This window comes from Neovison vison, chromosome 5 (genome assembly GCF_020171115.1).
Source record: "Neovison vison isolate M4711 chromosome 5, ASM_NN_V1, whole genome shotgun sequence".
Classification (NCBI taxonomy): domain Eukaryota; kingdom Metazoa; phylum Chordata; class Mammalia; order Carnivora; family Mustelidae; genus Neogale; species Neogale vison.
Genome location: NC_058095.1, coordinates 16,857,433 through 16,873,859, shown reverse-complemented (window position 1 = coordinate 16,873,859; position 16,427 = coordinate 16,857,433). Strand labels below are relative to the sequence as shown.

Below are 16,427 nucleotides of genomic sequence, written 5' to 3'. Positions count from 1 at the left end.
TGCAATTCCGTTAGCGTCATTGAAATAAGACGTTCATCGTAAACAAAGATACACTTGAATTTTCTGCAATAAAGTTTGAATTTTGCACATCTCAAACTTGCCACTGCAGATCCAGGCTCAGTGAGATGTATGTACACATACATACTTAAGGTGTAGAGAAAATACCATTTATTCAGGTGGCTGAGAGAACATTGATCAAGGAAGCGACCTCTAACCTAAGGTGGAGGGTTCTGGGAAAGCCCTAGAAGAGGGGACCTACGAGGCAGATGGGGAAGGAAATGTGAAGGAGAGTTGCTGAGGCAGCACTGGGAACAGCATTCCGAGGAGCAGGAACAGCACAGCAAAGCCCAGACACGTGAAGAGATGATACATGTTCTGAGAATTCTAGGCAGGTGGGTTGGTTGCTGTGGAGCTCCAGGTGGTGCTGGTGTACGGTGGGAAGGACAGTGGGGGAGGGAAAGCAGATACACGCCTCAAATGCTCAGTGGATGAGTGGGCAGCAGTGCGGTGGACGCCATCTTGAAATCTTGCCAAGGCGTCAGTTTGACACAAGCTTTAGTCAGACGTCAAAAACCAACCTGAGGTATGGTGAATGGAGCCCCGGCTCCCACCAAAAGCGCCTCCAGAACGGTGCGGGCTTTCTCAGTGCTTCCTGTCAGCTGTAGTTTCCTCCCATAATGACTGTGCCTCCTCGAAAATTCTCCTGTAACTGCGCAGTAGAGTTTCCCCAGGAAAATCCCTCTGTGGTGCTAGATGAAGACCTATTTTCTGTAAAGGCATCTAAAATTTCCAGTATAAATCCTGCCCGGAACATCTGGGTCTGAATCCATCTCAGAGCCCTGGTGGGGTCCTCAGAGGCAGAGGGTAGCTCTAGGAGTTGGGGAGCATGTGTGATGCCTCCCCTCTAGGAGGTCAGGGTTTGCCATCATAAGACCTGGTGAGGCAGCCCGACGGTCCTGCGTGGACCTGGGCGGCTGGGCCCTAGGGACGCGAAGCCGTGACAAGAGCTGCTGGCCAGTCGTGCCCCACGTCAGGGGAGGCCCCGCCTCAGGCATGCATGTATTCCATTCATTCATTCCCGTGCACACGAGGGAACAACATCCCTGCCCCGGACAGCGAATGATAGGGTCTTGCACGACCCCAGGCCAGGTAGGGAGTGCCGCCAGCAGAAGGGGGCCTGTGTACCCACCCCCAACTTTTATCATCACCAGTTCCAAGACCTCAGCCTGGGTCCGTCTCCTCACACCTTTCCCCACCCCCTGGGCCCTCCTCCTTGCCGAGGCTGGCCACAACAGAGGGCCCCCACCATTTTGGTGGGGTATCTGAGGACAACGAAAAAACAAACCCAAGGTCCTTGCTTGGTAGCTAGCTCTGAGTCCCTCTTGGAAACACCTCTGGACTAGGCCTCTCGGTCTTAGGCCTGAAGGTGTGACCCCCTTCCTCCTCCTCCCAACACACCCCCTCCATCAGGGCCAGTTAGGACAGACCATGAGTCCCAACCACCGTCCATCACTTACCCTCTCCTCGAGGGGGCAGCTCCGTCTCTGAGGCCATCCAGCCCCATACCCTCTTGTTGGGCTACCTCACCCAGGCTCTTTCACAAGGTAGAATGTATTCAAGACTGAACATTGGCCAGATTAGGATTTAACAGGTAGTGTGAAAGGTTAGTTTTGTTGAGACTTTAATCAGAAAGTGTGTGCGGGTGTGTTGTGTGTGTGGGCGTGTGCACATGTAACCTGAGGTATAAGGCAGAATCGTTAAGACTTGGGATAGGCAAAATCCTGATGTTAGCAAGTGTGAGACTCTCGATGTGGCGGAAGAAGGCCAAGGGCTAGCAGGCCGGCATGAGTTCCTCAGCTGCAATTTAGCAGAAAGTGGGGCCCTGCTGACCCATGACACCCTGAGGATGTTTTCTTGAAAAACATCCTAAGAATCCTATGCTTTGGCGATCTCCATGAGCTCTTTGGGCGTGAAACACCTTTAAACCAGTAGTCTCCAAAGTGGCAGGGGTGCAGCACGAGAAGATCTAATGGGCCGAAGAACATTCTAGAACTTCTATTTTTTTTCCCCACCTCTCTTTTAAAAAGACCTGCCATACGTAAGTTTTATGAGGTACATGGTGTGTTGGCATCGTAGCATGTGTATTTAACTGATAAATCACTACCAGGACGTTAAGAGCGTGTAGCCACTTTCGGTCCTTAGGGATCAGAAGGACGGATGAGGGTACACAATCCAGACCGTTTGGAGATCACTGCTTTAAACCATTGCCTGCCTTGTTTATTTTTAGTTGCTGTCCTTTTTCAGTTTGTTCCCCTCCCTCATGTGCTGACTTTTATTTTGATTTTATTTATGTTTGTGTTTAAGACATCCACACCTTCCTCTGCTAAAACCCCGAAACCTAGGCCTTGCCTTAGCCCCAAACGCCCCACTCCTGGTAGCTCAGACCCTTTGATCAAACCCTCCAGCCCTGCTGTGTGCCCAGAGTCATCTTCCTCTCCTAAACACGTCTCTTCTGTCACACCCCGAACTGGCAGTTCTGGAGCAAAGGAGATGAAAGTCAAGGTAAGGAAACCACCTTTGAAAAGAATCAGGCTACTCTAGTATGTTTTTCAAATGGATGCTGTTTTTAGCCACAGAGACCTTCCTTCAGAGAAATTCTTACCTAGAAGCACCACGTAGAACAGTGAGCTTTCTGGTAAACCGGGACGGGGGGGGGCGTGGCACTATTTTTTTTTTTTCTTAATTTTTTTTTTTTCCCCAGCTGACCTTAGTCCCCTGTAGCACCTGACAGGGCCCAGTTTTGAGGGGAAAAAAAAAAAAAAAAATCACCGACCTAACTGGGAGTGCTTCTAGAGCGCCCCCTTGTGGGTTGGGTACAGGGCCACCACACAGAGCCTGTCCTGCAAGGGCTCTCCTGGCCCCACCTTGAACCATCCTGTGATCTTTGGTGAATGTCAGTTTCTTTTTTGAGTTTGTGTTATGTGTCAAGGTCAAACCCAGTGACTGTTCCCAGTCAGTAGACGGCTTGCACATCGGCTCTTGACCGTGGGGCAGTTTGCTAATTGGCACCAGTGTTCACCCCGCCAAGGGCTCTTAGGGTGCTCAGGAGTCACGGAATCCTAAGGGTTGTTTGGGACAGAACAGAAGAATGACCTAGCTCTGTTGGTACCCGAGGTCAGGTTCATCGGTGTCCCCCAGGGGCCTCTGGTGAAACCAACCTCGATGAGTCTGGTGGATCCCTGTGGAGGGTCGGAGAATGGCTGTCCACACGGGAATGTCCCGCCTGCCCGTGAGCCCTGGGCCGGTGATGAGCCTGTTCGTCCTTCTAAGCTCTGTGACCTTTTTATAAAACACAACAGCACCCCTCCTGTGGAAAGCTCACCTGCGCTCTTCTTCCAGGAGCACTCGGAGGTCAGGGCGCTGGGCGCCTGGGTGGAGCTGGGGGTTCGTGCGCCCGCAAACCCCTAACATCAAGGAAGACATTCGTGGCATCTAGCAGGGAAAGGGTCACCCCAGTCTTAGCCTCGTTTTGAGTCAAGGAGGTTGAGTGGGGCTCTCATGGACTGCAGGTGAGTCCCCTTTCCCAGACGTGAACACCACGATACCGTGCTTCGGTTGACAGGGGGCGGACGGTAAGACTGGAATGAAGATCGCCACCCCGCGGGGAGCGGCCCCTCCAGGCCAGAAGGGCCAGGCCAACGCCACCAGGATCCCAGCGAAAACCACGCCCTCCCCAAAGACCCCTCCAGGTACTGGTAAGAAAAATGTTCTCTGGACACTAGGTCAGGGGCAGCTGTCGGTGGGTGCCGTCCCCCGGCGGTGGGTCACTGCCGGTCGCGGATGGGCACACAGACACCTGCAGCTCACTGAGGACCTGAGCGCTCATTTTCTTTCTAAGCCTTTGGACAGTTTTCCAAGGTCAATATTGAATCCCCACTTTTGAGCAATGACGAAATCAAAGCCTTAAAAGTGTGCACGTATAAGTCTAAACAACTCACTTCAAGCACGAGGAGAATGCAGGCGCGGGACTAACTAAGCGGCAGGAGAGGGGGTGCTCTGAGTTTCTCTGACCCCAAGCCCAGGGGCTCCCCTTGTGGCGGCTCTGTGTCTCTGGAAACAGAGCAGCAGCCCAGTTGGGTCCCCATGGGTGACCTCACACCAGCTGTGGCCCCTGCTCCGCTGGACTTGCTGGAGTGGGCTCTTTGGCAGCCCCGAGCCCTCGGCTGGGCACCTGTGTGCTGTCCTATCCCCCAGTGGTCCTGAAAGTCAAGTTTAGTTAGTTCTGAGTCCTGAGCAGCCTTCCGTGGAGCAAATCTGCTCCCGGTGGCGCTAGAAAGAATAGTTGCCCTCTTTGGGTTTGGGAGACAGCCCGGCCGAGCTCCTCTCCCTCTACTTCCCCAGGGGCCCTGTCCTGGGGGACAGGACTCAGGGCATCTGGCCTGCCTTGGCTTTGGGGAGGTGCCCGGGGCTCTGAGGACTTTGCACGGGCCTAGAGAAGCCGGCACTGGTTCTGGGGTCTCTCTCTGCTGGGCGGGGGGCCCCGAGGGAACAGCTCAGAGCCCTCTATCTTATCTGCATGCAGTGATGTTTGCCTCCTTTGCCCTGGGGTGCTTCCTGCAGGGGTGCTCAGCTCACCAAAACCCGCTGGGTGGCTTGTTCCTGTTGATAATTCATGCGGCATAAGGCTAATTCACAGAATCGGGATTGGATTTTACACGCGACTCTCATCCTGCTTTTCTTCCCTTGGCGTCAAGCCTGTTGACTCACACAACTCACAGCACTGGGAACAAGAATGTGCCTTTCTCTTTGGGTCTTACCTGCATTTGGGTGGCGGCTTGCGGCGGGGGCTGACCTCTGTGGGCCACCTCGACCTGTGTCCTGCCACCCGGAGGGGTCGGGACCCCTGTTCCCCGAACACACTCCCTGCCTCCCTCGCCTCTGCTCCGCGGCCTGGCTGGTGCCCGCAGCATGATTAACGATTTCACGGAGGCCCCGTTTAAGCTTGGTTATAATGAGGCTCCCTGTGGATTTTTCTTTTTAAGCTACCAAGCAAGTGCAGAGAAAACCACCCCCTGCGGGGGCCAAATCCGAGCGAGGTAATTCGGGGGCTGCTTCTCCCCGTGGGCGCTCGCTGTTCGTGCGTGGCTGTCCGTTGGCCTAGGTTTTGAGAACAGAGACGACCCGCTTCTTGAACCTGAACGTGGAACCCTCCGAATTCCTGCTCCGCGTTTTGTGGCTTAAGCAGATGCATTGGTCTGACGGACCTTTCTGTTCGCACGCGTTCTCAGGACCCTGGGCCGAGGCTCGGGGAGCAGGGGACAGGAAACACGGACGTGTGAAGTTCCCACTGGCATTTATTAATGAGGGCGGTGAGCGCTGCCCTCTGCACTGGATGCTTGCCCTCAGGTCAGCTCTGTGGGCTGTGGCCACTCTCCCCACGGTTCAGATGAGGATGCAGCCTTAGGAGGCTGAGGGACTCGTCCAGGGTCAGTCTTTCCATTAAGTGGCACAGAAGGGATTTGCAGTCACCCCCCAAGTCACAGTGGTCAGCCTTTGTGCCTGGAGGCAGGAGCAGGGGTGCAGGGGGGCTGAGCCTGGGGCGGAGGCCTTGTCCATCATTTCTCCGATGTGGAAAGGGAGGAAAAGCTTGGTTTGTCCTGTTGCCACGGAGCTTGATGACCTTAGGGTCAGACGCGGAAACTCTAAAAATGGCAGGACTTCCCCTTCCTCCTGATGAGAGAAATTGCCTTTTCGCTGCTGCCGGGCACTTCCAGCCAAGAGCTGCCCTTCTCCAGGGTGGGGTCTGCAGGTCCCGGTTTGGGACACATGGTTCCCGGGGCAGGGGCTGAGTCTTGGGGAAAGAGCAGCCCCAGCAGCTTCCTCGCAGTGGGGAAAGGTGCATGGGCCACCGTGCATCGGTGTAGGGGGCAGGGAGTTCTTGGAGAAGGCAGGGCAGGCGGCACAAGGTGGCCTGGCTTGTCGGGAGAGCTGCGGACAGGTGCACACAGGGCAGGCGTCCTGTTCTGGAGCCCACATACTGCAGAGGGGTTGGGGAGGTTGTGCAGGGCCTGCTGGGAAAGGGGCCTGGAACTTGCCGAAAGGGTCTAATAGAGCCAGACAAGGGTGGCCCCTGGTCCTGTCACCATGTCACCCCTATTCAAGGAAAAGCCACAGAGGATGGCACTAGAGTTTTTCAGAGCACATCTGCATGTGCCAGGCCTCCCACCCCGTGGGCATGGTCATTATTCCCACGTTCCAGCTGGGGCGCGTAAGCTCGGAGAGGGAAGGTGACTTGTCTGAGACCACACAGCTAGCTGGACCTAGTCTCTTGATGCCAGGGCCATGGCGCAGAGCTGGTCCCCTCTGGAAAGGGTACCCGGCGGTCCTTGGTGACGGCTCGGTTTCCCCCCTGGGAGACAGGGAGTCTCTGTCCCTATGAGACAAGGCCTGGAAGAAAAGAAACATCTCTAGAAATGAGGTCAAGGGCAGCCTCCTGCGGGCTCAGTAGAACCTCCCACCTGGTTCCCACCTGCCTAACCAGCCCTGGGTCTGGGCATGCCCCCCCCACCCCCCGACAGGCAGCCCCCAGGGTCTTTTCTTCCTTCCCGCCCCGCCCCAAGTGCTGGCCTCACCACCTCCTGTCTCTCCAGGTGAATCGGGGAAATCCGGGGATCGTAGCGGCTACAGCAGCCCTGGCTCCCCAGGCACTCCCGGCAGCCGCTCCCGCACCCCATCCCTGCCAACCCCGCCCACCCGGGAGCCCAAGAAGGTGGCTGTGGTCCGCACGCCACCCAAGTCGCCGTCTTCGGCCAAGAGCCGCCTGCAGACCGCCCCCGTCCCCATGCCAGACCTGAAGAATGTCAGATCCAAGATTGGCTCCACGGAAAACCTGAAACACCAGCCAGGAGGCGGGAAGGTAAGGGCACGTGGGCAGGGGCTGGCCCCAGTGACCCTGCCCACACCCGTCCCCTCACAGCCCGGTTCCTCCTGGATCTCTTCAAGGAAAGTCAGCTCTGGCTCAGTTCTGTGTTGGGGTCCCCACCCCACTGTGAGTGCCCTGCTCAGGGGACAGAAAGCACTGGTTCTTTCCTTCCCTGTGTGAGCCCCTGCTGACCGGACAGTCCCTCTGATTATGAGGTTGGTTGTGTCTCTGTGACCCCGGGGCACCCACAGAGGTTCCTCATCCTGTCTCTCGTGTTTAGAACATGACATGACCAACCTGTAGGTGAGTCTCTCTGGCGTACGTTGGACATTCTCTAGGTTAACATTCTCTCTAATCCTCAATTCTGGGGGAATCTGGGGTGCCCTTTTGAACAACTGGTTCTTTGGGGGCACATGGGCACTCATGAAATCTTTGGTTTCCCTAATGGTGGAGAAACGTGAACTTCCAAAGGCCTAAGGTGGCGGGAGGTGGGGACTGACCTGGACCCCCTCCTTCTCCTCTTGTCCCCTGCCCCCCGTTGTAGAAGCTTGGTAGAAGCTTCCCAAGGCTGACATAGAGAAGACCACAGACAAAGCAGCTCATATAACAGAATTGTATTTGCTCACTGTTCTGGAGGCCAGAAGGCCAAGATCAGGGTATCGGCAGGGCTGTTTTGTTGTTGTTGTTGTTGTTGTTTTTTGAGGTCCCTCTGCTCGGTGTGTAGATGGCAGCCTTCTTGTGTCTCACGTGGGCTTTTCTCTGGGTGCCTCTCTGTCCTAGTCTCCCCTTCCAAAAGGACCCTGTCATACTGGATGGAGGCCCAGCTTGTGAAAGGCCCTATCTCCAAATGCGGTCCCATTCTGAGGCACTGGGAGTTAAGACATCAGCATATGAATTTGGGGGGGGACACAGTGCAACCCTAAACAGCCTGCCCCCCACCCTGTACTGGGGGTGGGGTGGGGAAGGGAGAAGAGATGGCTTGTGTACGGGGGACAAGGACTCAACTGTTGAGGCGCTGATGTGTTGGGCCTCCCGGACTCGGGCCGTCTGGGCACCCGTGATCCTCCTGCTGTGCTGGGGGGAATGTTATAGAACCCAGAGCCAGCATTTCCCTTTTCAGTCAGAGCCACTCGTCTCCCTCCACAGCGGGGGCCGTTGGCACTATGGATGTCCCTCTTGGCTGGGGCCTGGGTCACCATGAAGGGAGGGTGTCTCAGGGCTTTCTGTCTATGTTGGTGCCTTAACTGAAACCCTGAGCTCTGCTCCCTGCGGAGCCTCAGGGCCTCCCCTCAGCCTTCCCCATCCTTGGGGTCCCGAAGAGTCCTGCCCAACTGGGAGGTCTGGGTGCCTCTCCGGGTAGAGCCCCAGGGCTCATGGCCACTGGTCTGTGGTCCCCGGGGTTGGCGCTAGACTCGTGTTTTATTTTTCTGTGGTGTTTGCCTTGGCTGTTCCTTGTAAAGATGCCTGCGTCCTTCCAGAAGGGACTCTGGGGCAGCTGGGGTGTTGGCTTGAAGTTGACCCCTCTGTGAAGCTTTATGGACAGAGGGTTGACGAGGGGATGGGTTGTTCCCACGGGTGTCCGCACACCTCCCTCAGCGCCATGAGTGTCCGCGTGTGCCCTGTTTCCATAGCATAGAGGGAGCACTGGCCCCTCGTGGTGGAAAAGGGAAAACAACCACCCCTCCCCGCCGCAACACAGCCAGCTCTGCACCTGTGAGAAGATTGTGGGGCTGTGACCAGTGTCTCAGGACAACAATGACTGCAAAAGAGAAACTCACCATCAGCAAACCGCGCCCCCCCCCCGCCGCCGCCACTGCCTGTGGGCTGTCACACACCAGCAAACACCCACCTCTTCCTGCCCCAGCCGCACCCCCATCAGCCCAGGCTGCACCCCCCCCCAAGCCCTGAGTTCCTCTGAGGTTGGCACAGAAAACGTGGGCGTCCCTGGCCCTGTTCCAACAGTTCGGCACAGACCCCAGTGCTGGGGCGGAGCATTTCCCACTGAGGACCCTTCCGGGGCCAGAATCTGCCCCTCGCACCCACAGCTGCCCACCTGTGGGGGAGGAGTCCAGTGGATGGGGGCAGCGACCTGAGGCTCTGGGTGGCCCAGTCCCCCCTCCTTAAGACCTCACTGTGCTGGGCGCAGACCTATGGCCTCACATATACTGGAGGGGTTCAAGGGGAGAGGAACACTTTATCTGGGGCTCCGTGGGGTAGGGCGCAGGGAAGTGGCCTAGGGAGGAGGTACAGCTTCCCTTAAATCCCATGGAGAACCTAGAAAATTGTTGGAAACAAAGAAAACCTCAGCCATAAGGAAGAGGAACACTAGTCTTCAGGGAAAACGAGGATCCAGGAAACAGGAAAGAAGGCACAAGGGATTCATGGGGAGGGTTTTCAGAAGGCCTGGACTAAAGGTTTCTGGAGCTTTCCTTGTGATCGTTGGGGCCCGCCAGACAGTAAGGGCTCAGTGGGAGCTTATTTCGACCGCAAAAGGGCCGGCACTGTGAGTCTGATGAGTACCGTGACCCCCTGCATAGGTGGTCCCCTGAAGGAGGAGAAGCAAGAGGGCCCAGTTTGAAAAACCTGCCGAGATTGAAAATACCCAGGATCGACATAGATCAGTGACTGGGGGGAAAAAATGTAAAACATCCGTGTTCTGCTTTGTACCTTACTTTGTTCTCATGATTTGCTACTATGAGCTTGAAGATTCCAGAATTCTTTTTAAAGGAAAATGCAGATAGTCACTTGGCCACTTGAACAGAATCAGCTGAATCCACCAAAGGCTGGGGGAGAAGGCAAGGCAGGCCAGCACCGCAGACCCACGTGCCTGCTCCCGGGGGCAGCGGCTCTCCTCCCTGACTGCAGGAGAATCACCTGGGGAGGCTTGGTCGGGGAGGTAGGAGATTCTTCAAAAAATCCTAGTGCCAGAGCCTTCCCCAGGCCCATTAGCTCTCCCAGGGAGCCTCCCCAGGTGTTCTCAGTGTGCAGTCCCGGCTGAGACCCGGATTCTCACCTGCTGGCTCTGACCTCGACCCCTCCTAGGGTCTCCTGTGCTACGCAGATCTGAGGACTGAGCACAGAGGGAAGCACAGGGATTCCAGGGACCATCCAGAGTGGGAGAGAGACGGAGCTCACTTGGGGCCAAGGTCTCCTGGTCAGAACTGGGGCGGAGCCTATGGCTCTGAGGATGTCCAGACCAGTCCTGCAATGCTAGGGCCCCAGGCAGGACAGAAACCAACCGAGAGAGCCAAACGGTTCCCCCTCCGTCCTCCAGAGCTTTGGGCTGCAATATTCCAGATGGCCACAAGATGGCAGCAGAACGCTGTGTCTGTCTCCATGCGGGAGCACTGAAGACTGTATTTTTAAAATTCATTATATTTAGCAACAGGGTCCCAGTTCTCTCCTAAAAAGCACACAGAACATTTACGTGAAGTCAGTTAAGTCCGTTTGTACCTGGGATAGCCTGCCTCTCCTGGATCAGGGCCAGGGATTCAACTGAAGCTGAGCTGAGGGGCCCGGCCCTGCAGAACCAGGCTGGGACCCTTCCCTGGGACAGCCCTGTAACTCCCAGGCCCTCCAAGCACCTCTCCCTGTGCACAGCATCTGTATCTCTCAACAACCTTGTGTAAATCCCTTCATATTAAAGATGTACCCCATACGTGGACTCTAGGGGTGCCAGGCTGGGCCCAGCCAGCACCAGACCATGCTGGTGCTGGTCCCAGGCTTTGCCAGGGACAGCTGGTGGACACTGGGCCGGACTGGGAGCTCCTGGGGGGAGGACTTGGAGCATCTTGAGAGCTCTGAGCCCGCACTGAGTCAGATCAAGGCCTGGGGAGCATTTGGCATAGCTTCGGGTCCTCAAGGAAATGGACAAGACCAAAGGGAGTTCTCTTCCTCCCCGCCCCACCTCAGCCTCTCCTCCTGGATCAACCCCGACTGCAGGAATTTCTCCCTTGACTGTGAGTCCCCTGAATCAAAATCTGGAGATTTGAAAACATCGTTCTTTCCTTTGATGAGGATTCTCAGTGTCTGCCCAGAGCCGAGGCTCAACAGTCCTACACGTTGCTGTAGCTGAGAAATTAAGTTTCTGGATTTCAGTTTCATAAAGCCAACCCTTTTAGCTCCCTTCTGAAAATCTAACACTTCGTAATGGGTGTTGACTTAATTTGACGACTAACAGTAATTCAGGTCTTCTTTGTAAATATCCTTATGTCTACTGCCAAATCCCACAAAAATTGTTGCCCTTTTTGTGGGATTGGAACAAGAAGAAGCCACATTAAAAAAAAAAAGTCTATGTACGTTGCAGATCTTGTTGCTTAATATCACTAACTTCATTTGGTGAATTTCTTAAATGGATTAGTTCAGAAAACAAGGTTATCTTTGTTGCAAAACTGGTGAGTTTTCTTTGTCAGATAAGGGTTATGGAGCTCCTCATGGTCCCTGTTTTGCCTTGATTTCCAGGACGCTCAGAGTTCAAGGTAGTGGTCTCATCGTCAGTCTTGAGGACCTCTCCTCCTTTGACTATTACCCTTTTAATTTTGTTGTATTAGTATTTTGTGTGTGTGTGTGTGTGTGTGTTTTCTAATACTAGACAGCCCCAGTGCCTTTTGTGAAAGCAAGCAAGTCTGCTTCTGGGACTTAACCAGTGGAAAGGGATGAGTAAACCATGATGTAAACCCTTCTGTGGGGACAGAGGGCGTTCCAGTCCCACTCCTTAAAATCTGAGGGTGGAATGCGCTAATTCAGAGACACTGCGGAGGGGCAGCAGCGAGTCCTTGAGAAGCTGTGTGAGAAACCCCGTCCCACTTGCTGCTCCCGCTCCTGCCCGGGCTGAGCCCTACATCTCCTCCCCGGCAGGAGAGAATTTCAGAGTCCACCCAGAGAGAGGGTCGTTGGTACTTGGTGTTTGAGACACCCAGCTTGAGGACAGCTGGGGTGAAGTGTTGTTGTCACATAGGTAGCCTGTAGTGAGGTCTTGATGTGAGAAGGTCGCTGAACCCCTCGGGGCCTCAGATGGTCTCCTCAGCACCAAGTCAGGGGCATGGCAGGTGAGGAAGATGATGTGGAATCAGATATTTACCCAACCACTAAATGAGGAGTGGTTTTTACATTTAAAAACCAGAGAAGAGGGACACCTGGGTGGCTCAGTCAGTTAAGCATCTAACTTTTTTTTTTTTTTTAAGATTTTATTTATTTGACACAGAGAGAGAGAGAGAGAGATCACAAGCAGGCAGAGAGGCAGGCAGAGAGAGGGGAGGAAGCAGGCTCAATCCCCGGGATCATGACCCAAGCCGAAGGCAGAGGCTTTAACCCACTGAGCCACCCAGGCTCCCCAAGCATCTTACTTTTGATGTTGCCCCAGGTCATGGGTCTAAGGGTCATGAGATCGAGCCCCGTGTTGAGCTCCACCTTGGACAGGGAGCCTGCTTCCTATTCTCTCTCCCCCTCTCTTAAAAAATAAATAGGGGCACTTGGGTGGCTCAGCGGGTTGACCTCAGCTCAGGTCATGACATTCAGTTCAGGTCATGATTTCAGGGTCCTTCCGGCATCAGGCTCTCTGCTCAGCAGGGAGCCTGCTTCCCCCTCCTCTCTGCCTCTCTGCCTACTTGTGATCTCTATCAAAAAAAATAAATAAAATCCTTAAAAAAATAAAAAACAGAAGAAATGACAAAGCCTAAATTTATAAACATTTGTAGAAAAATATACACCTACCAGCAAAAAGGGGGCAAAGGGACAACTTCATAATAATAATTTTTTTAAAAAAATGCAGAATAAGCCAACAATGCAGTCCCATTTATTTTAGTCAAAGAAAGCAAACCAAGTCTTTAAGTGTCCGGTGCTGGCAGCCGTGTGGCAAAACTGACTTTTTCCATGGTGCTCATGGGGTAAATTAATCCGACCCTTTTAGAAAGCCTCTTGGAGAGTTATTCTGAGAATTTTTAGAATATTTATAACTTTGACCCAGAAATTCTTCTTCTGGGACTCTGCTATGAAAATAATCCATCCTATGGAAAGAACTCCTTGCAGAAAGATGCTCGTGGTGAAACTGTTTTTGTCATTTAAAATAAATATCTGGTCACACATATGTCACAAAATGGAATATGACATATTTAAAATAATGCTTTTCATGACTGTAGATAAGACAAATGCTTAGAAGATGATGCTACTTATGTAAATAAGACCCTTTAAATGTAGTTTTATTTATAGATCTGTGACTTCAAGGGAACAGAATGAAAAGTTGATTGTTATTGGGTTAGGGTAATGAGAAAATTTTTTTGTTTTTTTTTTTTTGCTTTTTATGACCTGTTTTTCAAAATCATAATGTTTTGTTACTTTTTTAATGGAAAAAAAAAAAACATAGCTTTTTATTTTAAAGGAACATAGGAGAGAATGAAAAAGGTGGGCAGGTGCGTGCTTACCGGGTGTTTCGAGCCGGACCAGTAAGGTTAGGGAAAAAAACGGGATGGCGTCCAAGAGAAGCTTACTCTGTTATTATTTTGTCAGGCTAAGGACATCTAAAACTGATAAACATGATCTGCTACCAAGTAATTTAATAACTAATAATTTAATAAAGGAAAGGCTATATGAATACCAAAAAATAGGATGGACAGATTTTGCCATTGTGTCCTGGTTTCCCCGTTTTAAGGAGGACCTTGAGGGCTGGCTCTGGCTCTGGGGTCAGGGTTTGGGACCCTTCTCCCCCCACCCCAAAAGCCAGGCCAGGACTCTGCAACACCCCTGCCCCCCCACACACAGCCACCCTGGCGGGTCCCAAGTCCCCCAAGCAGCAACCCCAGCCTGGCTGGCGTTCCCAAAGGCCGCATTGAAGAGGTTGGTGCCGTTTCGTGAATTCCAGAGAGCAACTGGTTCTTACTGGGGAGCTCCTGCTCGCAGCTGGTGGCTGTTCTCTGCGCAGAACAGAAGCGAAGGGAACCGGAAGGGAAGCACACGGTTTCCCAGCAGGGACTGAGCCGGGGATGAAGATGTTCCCAGCGCTCCGGCCCACCAGACTCTCCTTCTCTCTGGCACCGTTGTCGGTGTATTTTAGTTTTTAGACAAATTGAGTAAAAATCAGCCACCGCTGAAATGGTGGTGTCTCGCACAAAGAGAGGCCGGGATTCGTCTCTCTCCGCAGAGCCCTCTGTGTCCTCCCTGCGATTCTCACACCTAGCCGAGCGTCCCAATGAAGCCCCGGGCGAGCTTTCCAGAAGCACAGAGACCAAGATGCTAATTCTAGGTCCGGGTGGGGTAAAAAAAAAAAAAAATTCTGCAGGGGATTCCAGTGCCTCCCAGCCTTGAGGACAGGCACAGGGAGCCTGGTAGGTGTGTGAATGAGGACACGGATGGGACTTTGTTTCTCTTTTATTTATTCATTCAGTCACATATTTGAGCACATCTCACTCCATCCCGGCCTGGAGGACACTCGGCTGGGGTTTATAGGTCTCCGATGTGCTGAGGGGGATGCGAATCGCCTCCGGGTGGACGTGCTTTCTAGGCCCAGCGTTGCCCGGTGGAGCCCGGCACTCACAGTTCTGGAAAGCCTTCCTGGGGCAGCGCCCCTGGGAAGGCCTGACTCAGGCCTCCTGCCCTCAGCCTGGCGCTGCCGCCTCTCCCGGCCACGAAGCTGGCGGGAGGGAAGGATGGTAGCACCGGCAGGGGGTCCTGGGCCTGGTGTGTCACTCATCCTTTTCTCTGGCTATCAAAGGTGCAGATAATTAATAAGAAGCTGGATCTTAGCAACGTCCAGTCCAAGTGTGGCTCAAAGGATAATATCAAACACGTGCCAGGAGGCGGCAGTGTGAGTACTTTCACACTTTCCCCGCACCCCACCGCTGTTTGTAAGAGGCAGCGTGGGTGTACACGCTCGCGAGACATTGCAGAGAATAAACCATCCCCCGGTTCAGGGTCAACCCTGGTACCCGTAGCCCGGGCTCCCCACACTGTGCCCACTGTTCTGGGGGGCCTGGGCTGCCCCAGCACCGGTGGGTCCCGTGGCCAGTGCAGGCTGCCGGGGTGGGAAAGGGCAGATGACCCAGCGCCTCTCTGTCCCAGACCAGAGACCGGGTCCTCACCCTGTAACACCCGGGGTGGGGGGGGCGCCACCCACCATCCAGCACAGGTCCCTGGAAGCGCCACAGCCCGCGGGAGGTTGGGCCGAAGGTGGTGGCACCCAAGTCTGGGCTCCGTCCCCTCCTCCCCTGTGACGGTGGCAGGTTCACCTTGACAGCCCCAGGGACAGCTGGCCGGCCTGGGCTGACAAGCAGACGTGTCTTCCTGTCCTGCCTCGGGCCACGAGAAGGGCGTCCAGTCTCTGTTAGTGTTTGCACTCTGCATTTGCAAGGGAGGAGCAGGTCCCCAAGCCTGGGCTCAGGCTACAAACAGCCCCACCCCTGGCTGAGCCATCAGGTGCAAAAGAGCCCAAAACAGTGCCCCAGGGGACCTTGCCTCAGGCGGGCGGGGCGGGCAGGCGTTGCAGAAAAACGCTTGCTTTGTACCCTTTTAAGTCTGGCTTCCTCCAAATGTCCTGGGGGCACCAGAGTCCCCAGTGGGTGAGGGCTGAGATCTGGGGCTGGCATCCTCACTGTTCACCCACCCACTCTGTCAACTCTGCCGACCCCCTCCAGCCTCTTGGTGGCCACACACAGTAGGGGCATCCAGAGGAAGGGCACCCCTTCTCCCCGGCCCCCTCCCCTGCCTCTGGGTTAGCTGGCAGCCAACCTTTAAACCCATCTCAGCAGGAGGCCCAAGCCCCTTTGAGGTCCCCCCTCCCCGGGTGGGGGGACAGTTCCAGGAGCAGGGATCTCACTCCCGGGTGGTGGAGCCTGGGGGATGGTGGCAGCCTCTGGCCAGCTCTCTCTCCAGAACATACCCAGCCCGGGCCACACCCCTGTGTCCAGCAAACCGCCCCCCCCACCCCGAGGTTTATTCTTGCAATGTGCCGCTGTCCCCACCCTGAGCACCCGGACCCCGCCGCTGGTCCCGGGACTAGCGTGTGCTTCCCACCGCTGCTGCATGACGCTTCAGTAACGCTTCCTCACCGGTGTCTGCTCCGTGTCCCCTCTGTGTCCTTGCGCTCCGGTCCCATTGCTCCCAGAAGCCAAGGGAAGGTGTGGGGACTGCCCACGCCCCTGGCTCCGGGTGGCAGCTTTGACTCCTGGAGTGCTGGTGTTGCTGCAGACGTGGGCTCTGGTCCGGGGAGGAAGGCTCTCTGGTGTGACACCAGTCTGGTCAGCTGGTGGCAGGTGTGCAGAGACAGCCAAAGCTGTGGGGCCCAGGGGGCCACAGACAGCAGACCGCTCCTCCGGGCGTGAGTTCTGGGGAGACTGTAGCTTCCCACGGCTGCTGGCCGTGCCCAGGACCTCAGGGGCCTTGCTGGGGGGCACCCCCTGTCTGACCTGCGCTCTCTGCCCACCTGCGGCTCACCTGTAGGAGCTGGCAGAGAGCCCAGGACTTCTCAGGCTGGCCTTGAGCACTGGTTTGCGGTAAGGGCTTCACAGAAATCTCT

General features: G+C 54.9%; 1 protein-coding gene across 10 annotated transcripts in view; it reads left to right on the top strand.

Moving 5' to 3' along the window:
• MAPT (microtubule associated protein tau) overlaps positions 1 to 16,427 on the top strand; it is a 95,247-nt gene that overhangs the window by 72,352 nt on the left and 6,468 nt on the right. For 4 of the 10 annotated variants that reach the window (XM_044247711.1, XM_044247702.1, XM_044247701.1 and 1 more), the window contains 4 exons: positions 2,365 to 2,562; positions 3,623 to 3,755; positions 6,651 to 6,916; positions 14,628 to 14,720. In XM_044247711.1, the coding sequence (XP_044103646.1) occupies positions 2,365 to 2,562; positions 3,623 to 3,755; positions 6,651 to 6,916; positions 14,628 to 14,720 (690 nt within the window). The remainder of the gene's footprint in view (positions 1 to 2,364; positions 2,563 to 3,622; positions 3,756 to 6,650; positions 6,917 to 14,627; positions 14,721 to 16,427) is intronic. The other 6 variants (XM_044247708.1, XM_044247705.1, XM_044247704.1 and 3 more) reach the window with 2 other exon arrangements.